The sequence below is a fragment of the Vicugna pacos genome, chromosome 8 (assembly GCF_048564905.1).
Source record: "Vicugna pacos chromosome 8, VicPac4, whole genome shotgun sequence".
Lineage (NCBI taxonomy): Eukaryota > Metazoa > Chordata > Mammalia > Artiodactyla > Camelidae > Vicugna > Vicugna pacos.
The window spans coordinates 1,683,359-1,696,284 of record NC_132994.1 but is presented as its reverse complement, the minus strand read 5'-3'; the positions used below and the strand labels follow the sequence as shown (position 1 = coordinate 1,696,284).

The 12,926-nt window shown below is 35.3% G+C and overlaps 1 protein-coding gene across 8 annotated transcripts in view; it reads left to right on the top strand.

Annotated features, from left to right (window-relative positions):
- RIMS1 (regulating synaptic membrane exocytosis 1) overlaps window positions 1-12,926 on the top strand; it is a 447,505-nt gene that overhangs the window by 342,772 nt on the left and 91,807 nt on the right. For 3 of the 8 annotated variants that reach the window (XM_072965473.1, XM_072965476.1, XM_072965468.1), the window contains one exon: window positions 3,547-3,576. The exons of 3 other annotated variants lie outside the window; for them this stretch is intronic. In XM_072965473.1, coding sequence (XP_072821574.1) covers window positions 3,547-3,576 — 30 coding nt within the window. Of the gene's footprint in view, window positions 1-3,546; window positions 3,577-6,881; window positions 6,921-12,926 lie in introns of those variants that run through there. 2 more of the 8 variants (XM_072965470.1, XM_072965469.1) reach the window with 1 other exon arrangement.

Sequence of the window (12,926 nt, the reverse complement as noted above, 5' to 3'; positions counted from 1 at the left end):
ATTTTTATTTTAACTCATCTGCAATATCTTGTACTTTTTATGTAGGTTTGATGATGAAAAATTACTTAGAGCACACATCTTACTGTTTTTTTTTAACAGTAAAAGTCACTTAAAATTTCCCTCATTTTAAGCATATACACATTATGTTTTATTCTCCTAGAAAAAAAGAGGGCACTGGATTTGGGGGGTGTGGAGGGAAAGAGTGTTTTGCTAGTGGAAATTAAATGCACTAAACTACCTAGGTAGATGATTTAAATACTGGCTTAAATGGATCACTGTTTTCTTCATGTAACCCAAGGTGCTGTCCCATTTCTCAGTAGGTGAAATGACTTGTTATCAGTATATGTTATCACATAAATCTTACCAGAGATTTGTTAAGCAGTCTGGTGAAATGATGTTTAATTTGGGGTTATAATATAAATGTGGCAGACTTATATTTGGATTGAAAATCTCCATCCCTACGAAACAACTGAAAGGTTAACATTTTGAATATTTTTTCCAACAGTGTTGGTTGTTGCAGATGTAAACCTTGTATATTTCCTTCTGTACTGAAGGCGTTGGGTACTTGTGTTTTACTCACTGGAAGTGCTTTACTGAATGTATCACAGAAATGTGAAGGGTCTAAGAAGATAAATACCTCGTTTCAAAGACTGATACAGCAGAGTTTGTCAGACAGTACTTGGTTATAGAAAAATTAGGTTTAAAGAAGTATCAACTTACTGATAGAAAAATGCTGCTCCAATAACTCTGGATTTGTATTACTTTTTAAAATCATGCATCTCATTGATATATCTTGCTTTAATATTCCAGGTTATTATAAGGGTCTTCATTTAGTTAATCAGGAAAATATGAGGCTATGTGAAACTCTGACTTTCTTTTCTAAAATAGCAATTAATTCATTGGAATTCTCTATTCATGTGTTTAACGAACTTTTTCTCTGGGAACATTTTGAGAAGATAATTCATTATTAATTTTTTTTTAAAACTGTCATCAGTAAAAGCTTAGATGAAATTATTTTAAAATATACTTTAAAAATGAAATTTGGTGTTTATTGAAATTATCCATTCATGAACTCCTGTTGCACAACTAAAACAACAGATTCTCATGTTTAGCTGCAAACGTAGTATCCTTGGTCGTATTTCGCTAAAGATTGACAACCAAAAAGTCATGTGTTCCTAAAATTCTTTGCATTTCCTCCAGCTGCTAAAGCACTTCAGGCTCGTAAGCATAAAAGGCACTGCCTATAATTCTCATACAGTGAGATTACACTTTTATTATTCTGTGGAAATAAGAATTGCTTCTACAGGATCAGATGGGTTGGATTTTGGATTTTGGTTTTTCAAAAGCTCATGTTCTATTGTTAATATCAATCAGCATTACTGTCTGTGATATTTGTACTCACGGTTGTCTTTCAGAGAAATCATCAATTTGTAAGGATTGAATTGAGGTGGGAAGAAAGGAATGACTGAGGATGGAATTGGTGGAGTTATTTTGATATTTAATATCACAAATACATTAGGAAACGCTTGTTACTTGAGGTTCCTGAACTTTCTGATCTTGAGTCATACAGATACAACATACATGTATTATTGTACCTACATATTAAAAAAAAAGTTGACAACATACATGTATTGTTGTATCTACATATTTGTCTATAATTGAAATGCATCCGATTGACTGTATGATGTTAATATGTGCTTTGGGACATTTGATAAAGGATGATGCTGTCTGCCGTCATCTTATTATGAATCTATTTCAAACTGAAAAGTTCATCTGACATCTTTGTGTGTCCTCAAATATGTTTAAAAGTAAGCTTCTAATTTGATTAATGGACTAGACAGAATTTAGCTTTAAGATTGATTTCAGTGGTGTTCTTAGGACTATAGCATCATGTCGTTTTTTTCCTTTGATATCTGAGATTATATTTTCTTTTGATACGTTAAAATTTACTTCTGTCTTCTATGAAGATTAATGCAGAATGTAGTTGGTTTGCAAATAGATAAGGCTGTATCCTACTTGACTTCCTTCTTTCTGGTCTTGTTTTATGTTTGTTTTTTTTTAGTTTTTAACAAAGGATAATTTTCTTTTTTTAAATAAATAACTGGGTTGATAAGCTGTTGATTGGTAAGAGCAACTATTTCAAATGGTTTAGATTCCTGGATAATGATACAACTTTTTGATGAACTTATGAAATAATTCCATTCATACACAGTTTCTGGAGACAGTTATCTGCATTACTTTGTTTAGGATGAATACTGGGATGATTAAATTGTTTGGATGCATGGGTTTTTTTTAATGTAATTTAGTTTTACTACTCTTCTCTTTGTATGATAAAGGCAATATATATTATTTTGAAAGCTAACATATAATTTGAAAAGACATGTTTACTTAATTTTTGAAAAAAGTATTTTAAAGTTTCTTTTAAAAATTAGGAATGGTAGCCTGTTTGCTCCATGGCATCTGATTATGTTAAAGTAGAGTTAGGGAAAAAGAAGAGGAGTGATTACAATATAGATTTTGAGGTAAAGTAACTGAAAAAGTAGCCTTAAAATTTAGGTAACTCTGATGGTATGTGATAATGGAGAGCAAAGACTTGAAAGAAATTTCTCTGGGTTTATGCCAATGTAGTCCTTGTGGAGAGTGAGACTGAAAACAACACAATTTGTTGCATAAAATGTGTGATTTTCTGAAGCCAGTCAAGTGATTTTTATGTGTGTGTGCAGCCTAGACTTCTTTAAAAGATGTATTTAAGGATCATTCATAAACTAACACCTGATGTGCCAGTTATGTATTATGCGTTCTGTTGTTAACGACCTAAAACTCTAATGGCATTCCCTTAAGAAATACCTAGATAGGCCATTATTTCTCAGTAAAACAATGTACCAACAAGGAGGTCACTAAAAGCTTAAGAAATGTCTAAGAAGTATTGTCCCCAAAGAACAATTTCACTTTGAGATATTTTAATACAAATTTGAGACGGAAGAAAGGACCACTTAAGTGAGAATATATTTTTTTCCATGCGGAAAATGTTACAGAATATTTTTCACAGTGAAAAGAAAATGCCTACTATCTAGCAAAAAAAAAAAAAGGAATTTATCTTTCTCATTTATTATATGAAATTTCAAATTATCTAAAATGCTGTCATTTTGGAAATGAAAATGCCACTTATGAATGTTAAATATGCTTTTAAATTCATTTGCAATAAAAAGTCACAATGGTTTAAAATTAAAATATCTTAGTAAAGTGGGTGCTGAAATATTTTGCAATTCTTAAAGGCAAGAAAAAATACCACAAAAATACAGTGTTCAAATGTCAAATATATTAATTTCCCAATGTTTCTGTTTTTATTTCAAATCTTTAAATTATTGTATTCATTCTTTCTTTGATTAATTTTAGTACCATATTTGTCATGCAATTATGTCACGTTATACATTATGCATTTTTATTATTCATGCCATTGTGTTGATTCACGTTTCCATGTCTAACTATAAACCTGCTGATTTCTTTCTTTTGTTTCCATCATTATGTGCATTTAATTCATTGAAGAACAAGAAAAATATAACTCATCCACAAAAGGTAAATATTAATGTAACTTTTTAACAATTTCATATTGTTCCTTTTCTTTGGTAATATGTGAGCTGTGTAACTGTATTTATTGAAATGACAAGCAAACTTACTTTTACAGGTAGTGTTTTTCCTGGCAATGATTTTGTAAGGCAGTTGGCATGGATTATTTTGTACTGTGAGGAGTTCACATCAAAGAGGAAAAGATTCAAATTAAGAGTATTTTTGCTTCAAAAATTGTTTGGCTACCCTGACAGCTAGAAGACAGTTCTCTTAGGAAAATGATAGCATATTTGTCTATGTTTTTGTCTGTTGGCGCTCCCCTGCTCTCATAGAGAAAGGGTTTAACTCTAAGAAGTAGAAGATTCCTGGAATTTCCTTCTAAACAGCAGTAGCCTCATGAAGGTCTGGCCCCTGCAGTCATGCATCTAAGTAGCTACCTGAATGTTACTCCTCTTGGCCTTGAAAGTCCTGCATTACCCATCAGCCCTGTCCTCCTGAGGGACACAGGGGGAAAACCACTCAGCCTGCTCTGTTGGCACCTTGCTGGCCTCCTCCCCTCTGGTCCTTTGGATCACATTTGACTTTTGGTCTTTGGATGTGAGTCTCAGACACAGACCTCATCCCACTCTCATGTGCCACCATATTTAGTGTTACTGGTGGCTTGATAATTAAATATGTGAGTATGAGCTTTCTGCTTAATGAAATAATAGTATTACTAATACTAAAAAATTATATAGTGCTGTATAATTTACTCAAAGTACAGGTGCTCAATATTTGTGGATGAGTGACTGAATTAATTTGTTATTTATAGTAACCCTAAAAGTCAGTCCTGCGAGTAGCATCACCCTTGTTTTGTGAAAGATGAAACCCAGATTTAGAGACTGAGAGATTCACCCATTCACACTGCTGATGAGACATAGACCACGAGCCCAAAGCTCTTACTTTTGACCCCCTCCCTCTATATGTTAGTGTGTCCTATTTTAATAGGCCTAAATCCCAAGGATTTAGCCTGAACTCCTAGTATATTGAGGTACGTGCTATGTATCTCAATGTCACAGAGTGAACATGGGAGATAATATTCAATTACTTAGTTTGAACTTAGAAAAATTTATTTATATTCTGGCACAAAACACATTTTTTTGGCAAAGTGTCTGACATCCTAATCAATAAATATATAGTTATTAAAAAAATAAAATGTTATTCAAGGAGATCAAGATGTTTGGGGCCCTAGATTTTGCATAGATTTCTGGCCATTCTGCATTTTTAATTCAGGTATCAGAAACAAATTTAGGTTCAGTGGTCCAAAAATGGCCAATATTGTGATTGTACTTCTATTCAGAAGAATTTATTTAGATTTGAAAGATAAATTTTAGTATGATAAAAACATTAAAATTTTATATTGGAAATGGATCATGACCTAATTCAGTTAGCCAACAGGAAGAAAAAAAATGTAGTAATTCTTCATTTGAGAGAATTTTCATCCATATTATTACTAACCAAAAGCTATGATTTGCTAATCAAAATAAAACAGAATCCGGGGGAGAGTAGAGCTCAGTGGTAGAGCACGTGCTTAGCATGCATGAGGTCCTGGGTTCAATCCCCAGTGTCTCTTCTAAAAAGAAATCCCTAAGCAGTACAACCTCAAGTGTATGAAGTGTGCGCCTTTACAGCCTCCCTACAGAGCGTGTCAGGTTGTTTCATAGACACAAGGTCACTGCGTCCTGTGTCATCACTCTGCCAAGTCTTCCTTGGACACAGGATGTGGATAAGTATCATAGACTAGACCACGTGGCTGAAAACAACCAAAGAGGCACGTCCCAAATGCACCCAAGGCGAGCAGAGAGCTGCAGGGGATGCTGTCCGTCTCCTCTGGGAGGTCAGGGAGCACAGCTTGGCCATGAAAAGCCCAGACAGCATAGAAGCAAATTCCAGAAGTTTCTTTAAAGTCACATTTTAGGCTCACCTACCCTGTGAAAAAGCAGATGTTTTGTTTTGCATAGAAACCCTGCTGCTGTGAGCTGATCTTTTCTGAGGTCGATCCTATCGGAGAATTAAGTTATCTTGAGGACTCCCTGGGTAGATGGGGACTGGGCCACGCCACGCCTCACTAATGGTACAGATGAAGGTGCCCCAAGTGAGAGTTCTTTTTTAATGAATTGTAGATGAACAGTGGCCCCAGGTTGTCGAGGATTAAGAGATTGCACAAGGAGGGAGGGTATAGCCCAGTGCAGAGTGCATGCTTAGCGTGCACGAGGTCCTGGGTTCAATCCCCAGTACCTCCATTAAATAAAGAAAGAAATAAACCTAATTACCACCCCCTAAACCAAAAGAGGTTGCACAAGATGCAAGATTTTCATTGCTAAAACCAGGACAGCTCTGGGCAGACGGTAATGGTTGTTCACCCTCACCGAAGGAGACCAGTATATAATTTTCCAGCATATATCTTATAAAGCATATTTTTGCAAAGCACATACAGAGAGGTGTAAAATGCCATCAACACGTTTAATGGTCAGTAGAATGCATTGGGCACTTACTCATGTCAGTGACTTGACTGAGCATGTTACATATTTATCTTATTAAATTTTTACAACAACGTGAGACATGACTAGTAGTATCATTTTCCAACTGAGAATGCTGAAGCTTAGAAAGATTAAAAATTGGCCCCATTTCAGTCATGGGAACTGGAAGTGAGCCTCACTCCAGAGACCATATTCTTCACCCCTTTGCTCTGCAGGCTCTCCCTCATTCAGTGTTACTGAGTGCCCATGATGCACGTAATTATGGTAACAACAGCGCACTGCCCTAAGTGAGGTCTAATGGCACCTTAGACAGAGAGAGAGCAGAGGGGCCAAGAGGATGCCTCCAGACGGAGCTGGATTCTGACTCCACAGCCCAGCCCCCTGTTGCTGTGACACCCACCACTCACAACACCAGGAGGTCCACATAGGGTTCCCACCTCCTCTGATGACCCGATTTTGTGCCACTCAGCTAAATCTCTGATACCTGGCTTGCTCTTCAAATTATGCAGTTGGAGAAAGCAAAGCCAGTGTCTTTGAGTACAGATAACACGATCTTGGGGTTGAAAAGTTAACCGAGGAAATAGCAGTGTTCATACCAGGCCATTTACCTTTCACTTCCCTCTTTTGTGTTGGAAACTGAGAGCCCATATCTTTTTAGGATTCACAAACTGCTTTATAGGCATATTTTAAATTATTCATTCTAAAAGTAAGCCAATTTTTCCCTCTCTGCTACATTTCTTGGACAGTTTTAAAGAGCCCATGAATGTAGTTTGGGGGCATCGAAATAATGATATAAGAAGATCAAAACAGAACCAGAAATTAAATGACTTCAAGGTGAGAAAACATTATTATCATAATAAATTTCTAGTTTATATGCCTTTAAGATAATATTTCTTAAGTGCATTAACTCTTTTAACTTTCGGAAGCAAGTTTGAATCATAACAAAACACATTGTACTGTCTTTTCTGTAAATATAATTTCCTTTATCATAAAAACCATGTAATTTACACAAGTGGAGAATGAAAGGCAATTAGAGTTCAAGGGGACTAGATGATTTGAACAGAAACCGAGAATAAGTAGCATTTGTTGCATTTTGTTTTCCTGTCTCACTAATAAAATGTAAAATAATTATTGTAACCAAGTGGTAGGGGCTATTTAAGGAGTATCTCTAGTCAACTGTATTTTTAAGTTTCTGTTTAAAAATGCTCAAATAAATGACCTGTGCTTTCCTTTTTAAATGTTGACGAGAGCAGTTTGATTGCAAAGTCACACAAAATCTGATTTTTATGGAACTATTAGCACTCACCTTAATTATTAGATGTAATTCATATAAAAAGTGAAAATGTTATTTTAATAATTTTCTGTTATATTAGTTATTGTTTGGACAGTTGCACACTTATTTTAATAGTATATTACAGTTGTGAAACACATCATAGAAATTATGAAACTGGACTATGCCAAAAGAAGTAAACTAATTTGTGTGTTCTTTGGAAGCAGCATTGTTTTACCTGTCATTAAGTAGAAAAGGGTTTCAGTTTTATGTACATTTTTCTTACATGCATATTGAGTAGATGCATCTTAACCAGGTAATTCATTTGCTGTTACTGTAGGTTGATTTTGAAAGTTCAAATTTCTTCATCTTCCAGGGCTTTGCTGTTCCTGAACACTTACTGTGAATATTCATGAATGTTTAGTCACAAATATTTAGAGCGCCACTAGTGAAAAGGGGCTAGCTTATCCATTTCTCTTTTTACCACAAACCCGCAAATATAGTTGTCATTCTAGGCTTCTCTTTAAACTTTAGGGATGTAGTGAGTGAAATGGCCCATATAAAGCAGTTCCAAGCCCTTGGTTTTGACCCTGTTATTACATTCTGCTGATTCAAATGTGGTTATTTATAATAGTATTAAGACTTCTAAAACATCAGTGTTTAACACTTCAATCAACCAAAGGTCACCTTGCCGGAAATGCCCCGTTAACGGAGTCTGTCATCACCCCTCTCTCCCTGGCGTCTCTGGGGAGATGCAGAAGACAGAAGGCAGACAGACGTCTAGCCATGGATAGGCTCTGATTTCTTTCTTCCTCTAAAGCTGTAGATTTCCCCTAAATATTGTAGTTTTTTTTTTTTGCAGATTTTAAAATCTGTAAACACTTTTTACAGAAAAAAGGGAAGAGACGTTGAATTTAGTAGTTATGCCTCGTCAAGGCTTACAAGATAGATTCTGTTGCCATCAGTGTAACTGATGTGTCAACCAAAAATTATGGGTAAACAGATGAGCGATCACTTGGGGTAAACGACATGACCCCTCGGGGAGTGGTTCTGTTATTCCCCCAGAGAAGCCTTATTTCGAAGGCTGCACTTCTGAAGACTGTACTCTAAGAAGGGCTTCCGTAAGGAAGACAGTGCCCCCTCTCACAACAGAGATACATTTAAGGTCAAATGCTGTTTAACCCCATGCAACACAAAAGGGCAAGATAAAGTGACAGATGCTTCCATAAAGAGCCTGCCTTTCTTATCTGTCAAGTAGCTGATTGATATTTTCAGTGTTCCTCTGGGACTTGGCAGAGTTGACGCTGAAAGTCGTATCTGGGGTTGAGAATCCTGAGCTTTGTTTCGGACAGCCGATTGAAAATCCGCATGCTAAAACGAGACCACCTTGGTTTTGGCTGCAGCAAGATCTGAGTGGTTAGACGTGCAAGTTACCTACTTCCCGTGTGTCAGTTTTCCGTCTCAATCCTCAGTACCAAAGCGCAGGTTATTTTCTTTAAAAGTCCTTCAAGGCAATGTGGTTTTTTTATTTTTCAATTAACATGTGTCATTTACTTGTGTTTTATGTTTCTCATACTGGATAGGTGTTACCTTTTATTTTGTTGTTTATGTAATTGAACATAATCCTTCACATCCAAGAGAATCATACAAGGGCCCAAGGGCAACAGTTTGGCACATTTCTACCCTTGCAAGTCGAAATGCATTTTATTCTCGGAAAATGACCCGGAACGTGGGCATTTCTGTATCATCAAAATATTTTAAACATTTAATCTTTATGTATATATACTGTATATGTAGGGGGAGAGAAGGGGGTGTATAAGTATTATATCAAAGTCACTTACTACACTTACATGTCCCCAAAACTAAGGATTAACATGCAAGAAATACATTATCTTTTAACTGGGAAAAAATGATAGAAAAAAGATAGAAAGTAACAAAGTAAAATATAACCAGTAAATTTTTTCCCCTTGCCAACTAAAAGTGGCACTTGCCACCTGCCTCTCCAAGGATCGGATCAGGTTGGCACTCGCCACCTAACTCTGCTTGGAGTCAATCACGAGTCGCTGCCACCGCTGACCTCCGACACTCCGTGAGAGGAGTTCAGGACGGAGGTCAGGAGTGAGGCACTCTGTGCTCTCTGAAAACTGGCTGAACAGGCCTTCAGACAGTTAGGTATTTTCAGGAGAAGATTTTATGGTCCAAAGTCTTGCATCTCCTCATATCTAGAACAGTACGAAAATCATTGACGGTGACATCTGCTCCTCGTGACCAGCAGCAGCCTCTGCCTGAGTGTGTGCTTGACTGCACGTGCCCCCCTCACTGAAATCCTGTATGACCCTGAGTTTTCCCTCTGCCTCTTTGGAAGTGTTTCTCAGCTTTCATTTTGCAGCCAAGATAACTTAACCCACAGCTCTCACGTTGTGTGACTTTATTTCAGTCAACACCCTTAACATCTATAGTTTTGGTAAATTGGCAAATTTAAAAAGTACTAGAACTTAGGAAAAAGAGCAGAGAGAAAGTCATTGTAGTTTTCCATTTTTTTTTTGAAATATGAAGAAAAATACCAATGCCCTGTTTGAAATAACGTAGAGTCATAGAATACAACAGCTGGAAGTCATTCTAGCAATCTCTTCATTTCACAAATAAAGGTTTCGTAGTGGAGAGAAGGATGGGGACTGGTCGAGGCCACACTGAGGAACTGAGGAGTGGTGACGGGTCAGAGATTGTAATCTAAGCCTGGTCTTCCCCGGGCCTGGGTTCTCACCACTTTACCACGTTGCTTCCAGGTGTTATGGAGAACGTTCATACATCCTAACAATTTGTATTCCTCCAAAGTCAAAAAAAAAAAAAAAAGAAAGAAAAACCACCCCTGTGACTAGAGACCACTATTGCATTTTTGAATTTTCAAATATAAAAGCATCTTCCTTTCTCTTCAGGCTGTGTGTGCGTATGGCTACTAAGGGTTATAGATTCAGTCTGCTAATTTTTTTCATCTTTCATACTTTTTAATCTTCATATTTTAATCTTCATATCTTCTTTAATGTTTCATACTGTATTATTTCTAGTATTTGACTTCCCACTGTTAGTGATCTTTTTTAAAAAAAAAAAGCTTCGGAGAAGGGATTTTTTTTTCAGTGTTGTCAACAACTAAGTCATCGTAGGTGTTTTGCTCATGTATTTAATTCTACCCGACAACTTGCAGATGTGTGGTCATTCACCATCACTCTTTCTGAGACGTGCACTGGAGCCTGGAGCGAGGATGGGGGCCCCACTCTCACCCCACTCTCCTTCTGTTACTAAACAGCCAGGAAGCAGAGGCATTAAAGTGTGACAGCACTTGTAGGCAGCACGACACGCTGAGTTATCCTGTCCAAATGTTATCAGGTTTCACCTTTGACACAGGCACCAGCTGATCTTGCTATAGAATAAAATATTCGTAACCTTTTTACTTTAATACATCTAATAATATAGAAATTTTCATTATTTCTTTTCTCTTCCACACTCATATTTCACCTAGAATACTTGAAAATACAGGTTTACCAATATGTTACATAGATTATCTTTTTTGTCTATTAACACAAACCTTTGAAATTTCAAATTCATGTTAATTTCTAGAGGCATAGGGAGAAATGTGAAAGATTTAAGGAATTTGAAGATCAGAGCAAATTTGTATTTAGGTAATTGTAAATTCATGAATAATATTTAAAATATACTTAAGAAAATTTAATGTTTAAATTACATTTATCTTAAATGACACAGAACCGTACATAATATTTACAATATTTTAAAGCAAGTCACAAATGTCTGCTAGGTCCAAGAAGTTTCCCAGGAAATCATATTTCTCTTTGGATGAGGTGATACTGTAGAAATTTTTTAGTGATGGGCTAGGGAAGATTTATTAAGGAATCTTAAGCCTTTTTTTAAGTCACAGGACTCCCTAATAATTATATGAAAGGGACAGATCTAGGAAAATGCATATAAGCACAAATACAGTATTTGCAAATGATTTCAGCTTCTTCACAATTTCACCAGAGATCATTCATAGTACAAGGTTAAGTTCACAGCAAGACATGGGACATGAAAAAAGAACTAATTATTTCAGTCTATCTTTGTTTTTAATAATACCGAATACTTTCCATTAGAAGTAATAAATTACTTTTAAAGCTGTATTTATTTTTCTCGCCTTGAGTATACCAGTTTAGAAGAGAAGAAATGCTCTCATAAGTATTAACTTAACCCCTAAAAAAAAGTTCTGGTTTTGTACTTTCTTAATTGTAATTTGCTTAATTGTAATTGCTGAGTTGATATTTGACATATGTACATTCATTTGATTAAAACGCCAGAGTTTAAAAATCACAGTGGATGTAAAGTTGACCTAAAAAAAAATGGATTAAATTCAATAAATATCTTTTAGGTAAATTAATATCTCCCTTTTAAAAAGCACGATTTATTCAACATTAGACACACCGTTCAGCTTGTGGAAAGCATAGTGAAAAATTCCAGCTTAAAAACAAATGTTTTGTATAAAAATACAATGTTAATCTCACCTTGGGGTGTAGGGGAAGTGAATTGTTTCTGTTACTATCAGGCTGTCGGCAGTGTTAGCTGAAATACCCTCTACAGTAAACATCCTTATCTTTAGAAAATTTTATATGGAAAGTATATTTTCAATAAGAGACTAAGAGAAATTGCATGATAATTATATTTGTTATAAAAAGTGGGAGGGATTATTTCACTTCCTAGTATGTGGCAGTTTTGAAATTTTTTAAAAAAGTCCTCCAACTCTTACAATCTTTTTATAAAGGAATAGTAACGGATACTTGAATGATTTTGTTAGTTTACAATGCTCCCAGCATTCAGAATGCTCCTAATATGTGAATTTAATGCTAGGATTTGTGGGAGAATTTGGAAATATTTTATTTCATAATTTAATTTTGCTGTTGGCATTAAAATTATTAATATAAAATTTTTAAATGATGATCAGCAACCGTCCTTTTCAAAGTAAGAAATTTGAGCTCTCTGGACTGTGGTTAATTTTACTTAAAGTGAGATACTCGACAGATAATCATATTCCAAAGATTCAATTCAGTTTTAATCATTACTAAGTATCTATTATTCTCCGTATAAAAAATGTACATTAATAATGTCTTCCAGTTCAAATTTGTGATAAATCTTCTATTTCAGCTCATAAATATTTCTTCCTATTTAGATTGACACACCAATAATGCAGAAATAATGCCATTTTATTCCACAATCTACAGTTGAAAAATAAAATGCAAAGTAAACAAAATCTGTAGAAAAGTTAAAGAACTTTCAAATTCACACTAAAGCTTCTTCATTGATGTTAATGAAAAAAAAGTACTGAAACATGACAACTTGTATAAACAATTCTTCTTAGAATACACACTAATGTACACATCATCAGGAAATAATGAGACATTGTGTTTTTTAATGTGAATTATATGTAATTATCTGACCTTTTAATATGAGTAAGTCAATGATAAGCTGTTTGCATTTTGCATCTTGGAATCTGAGACCAAGAGATGAGGATGTAACAGAGAAACTGCGTT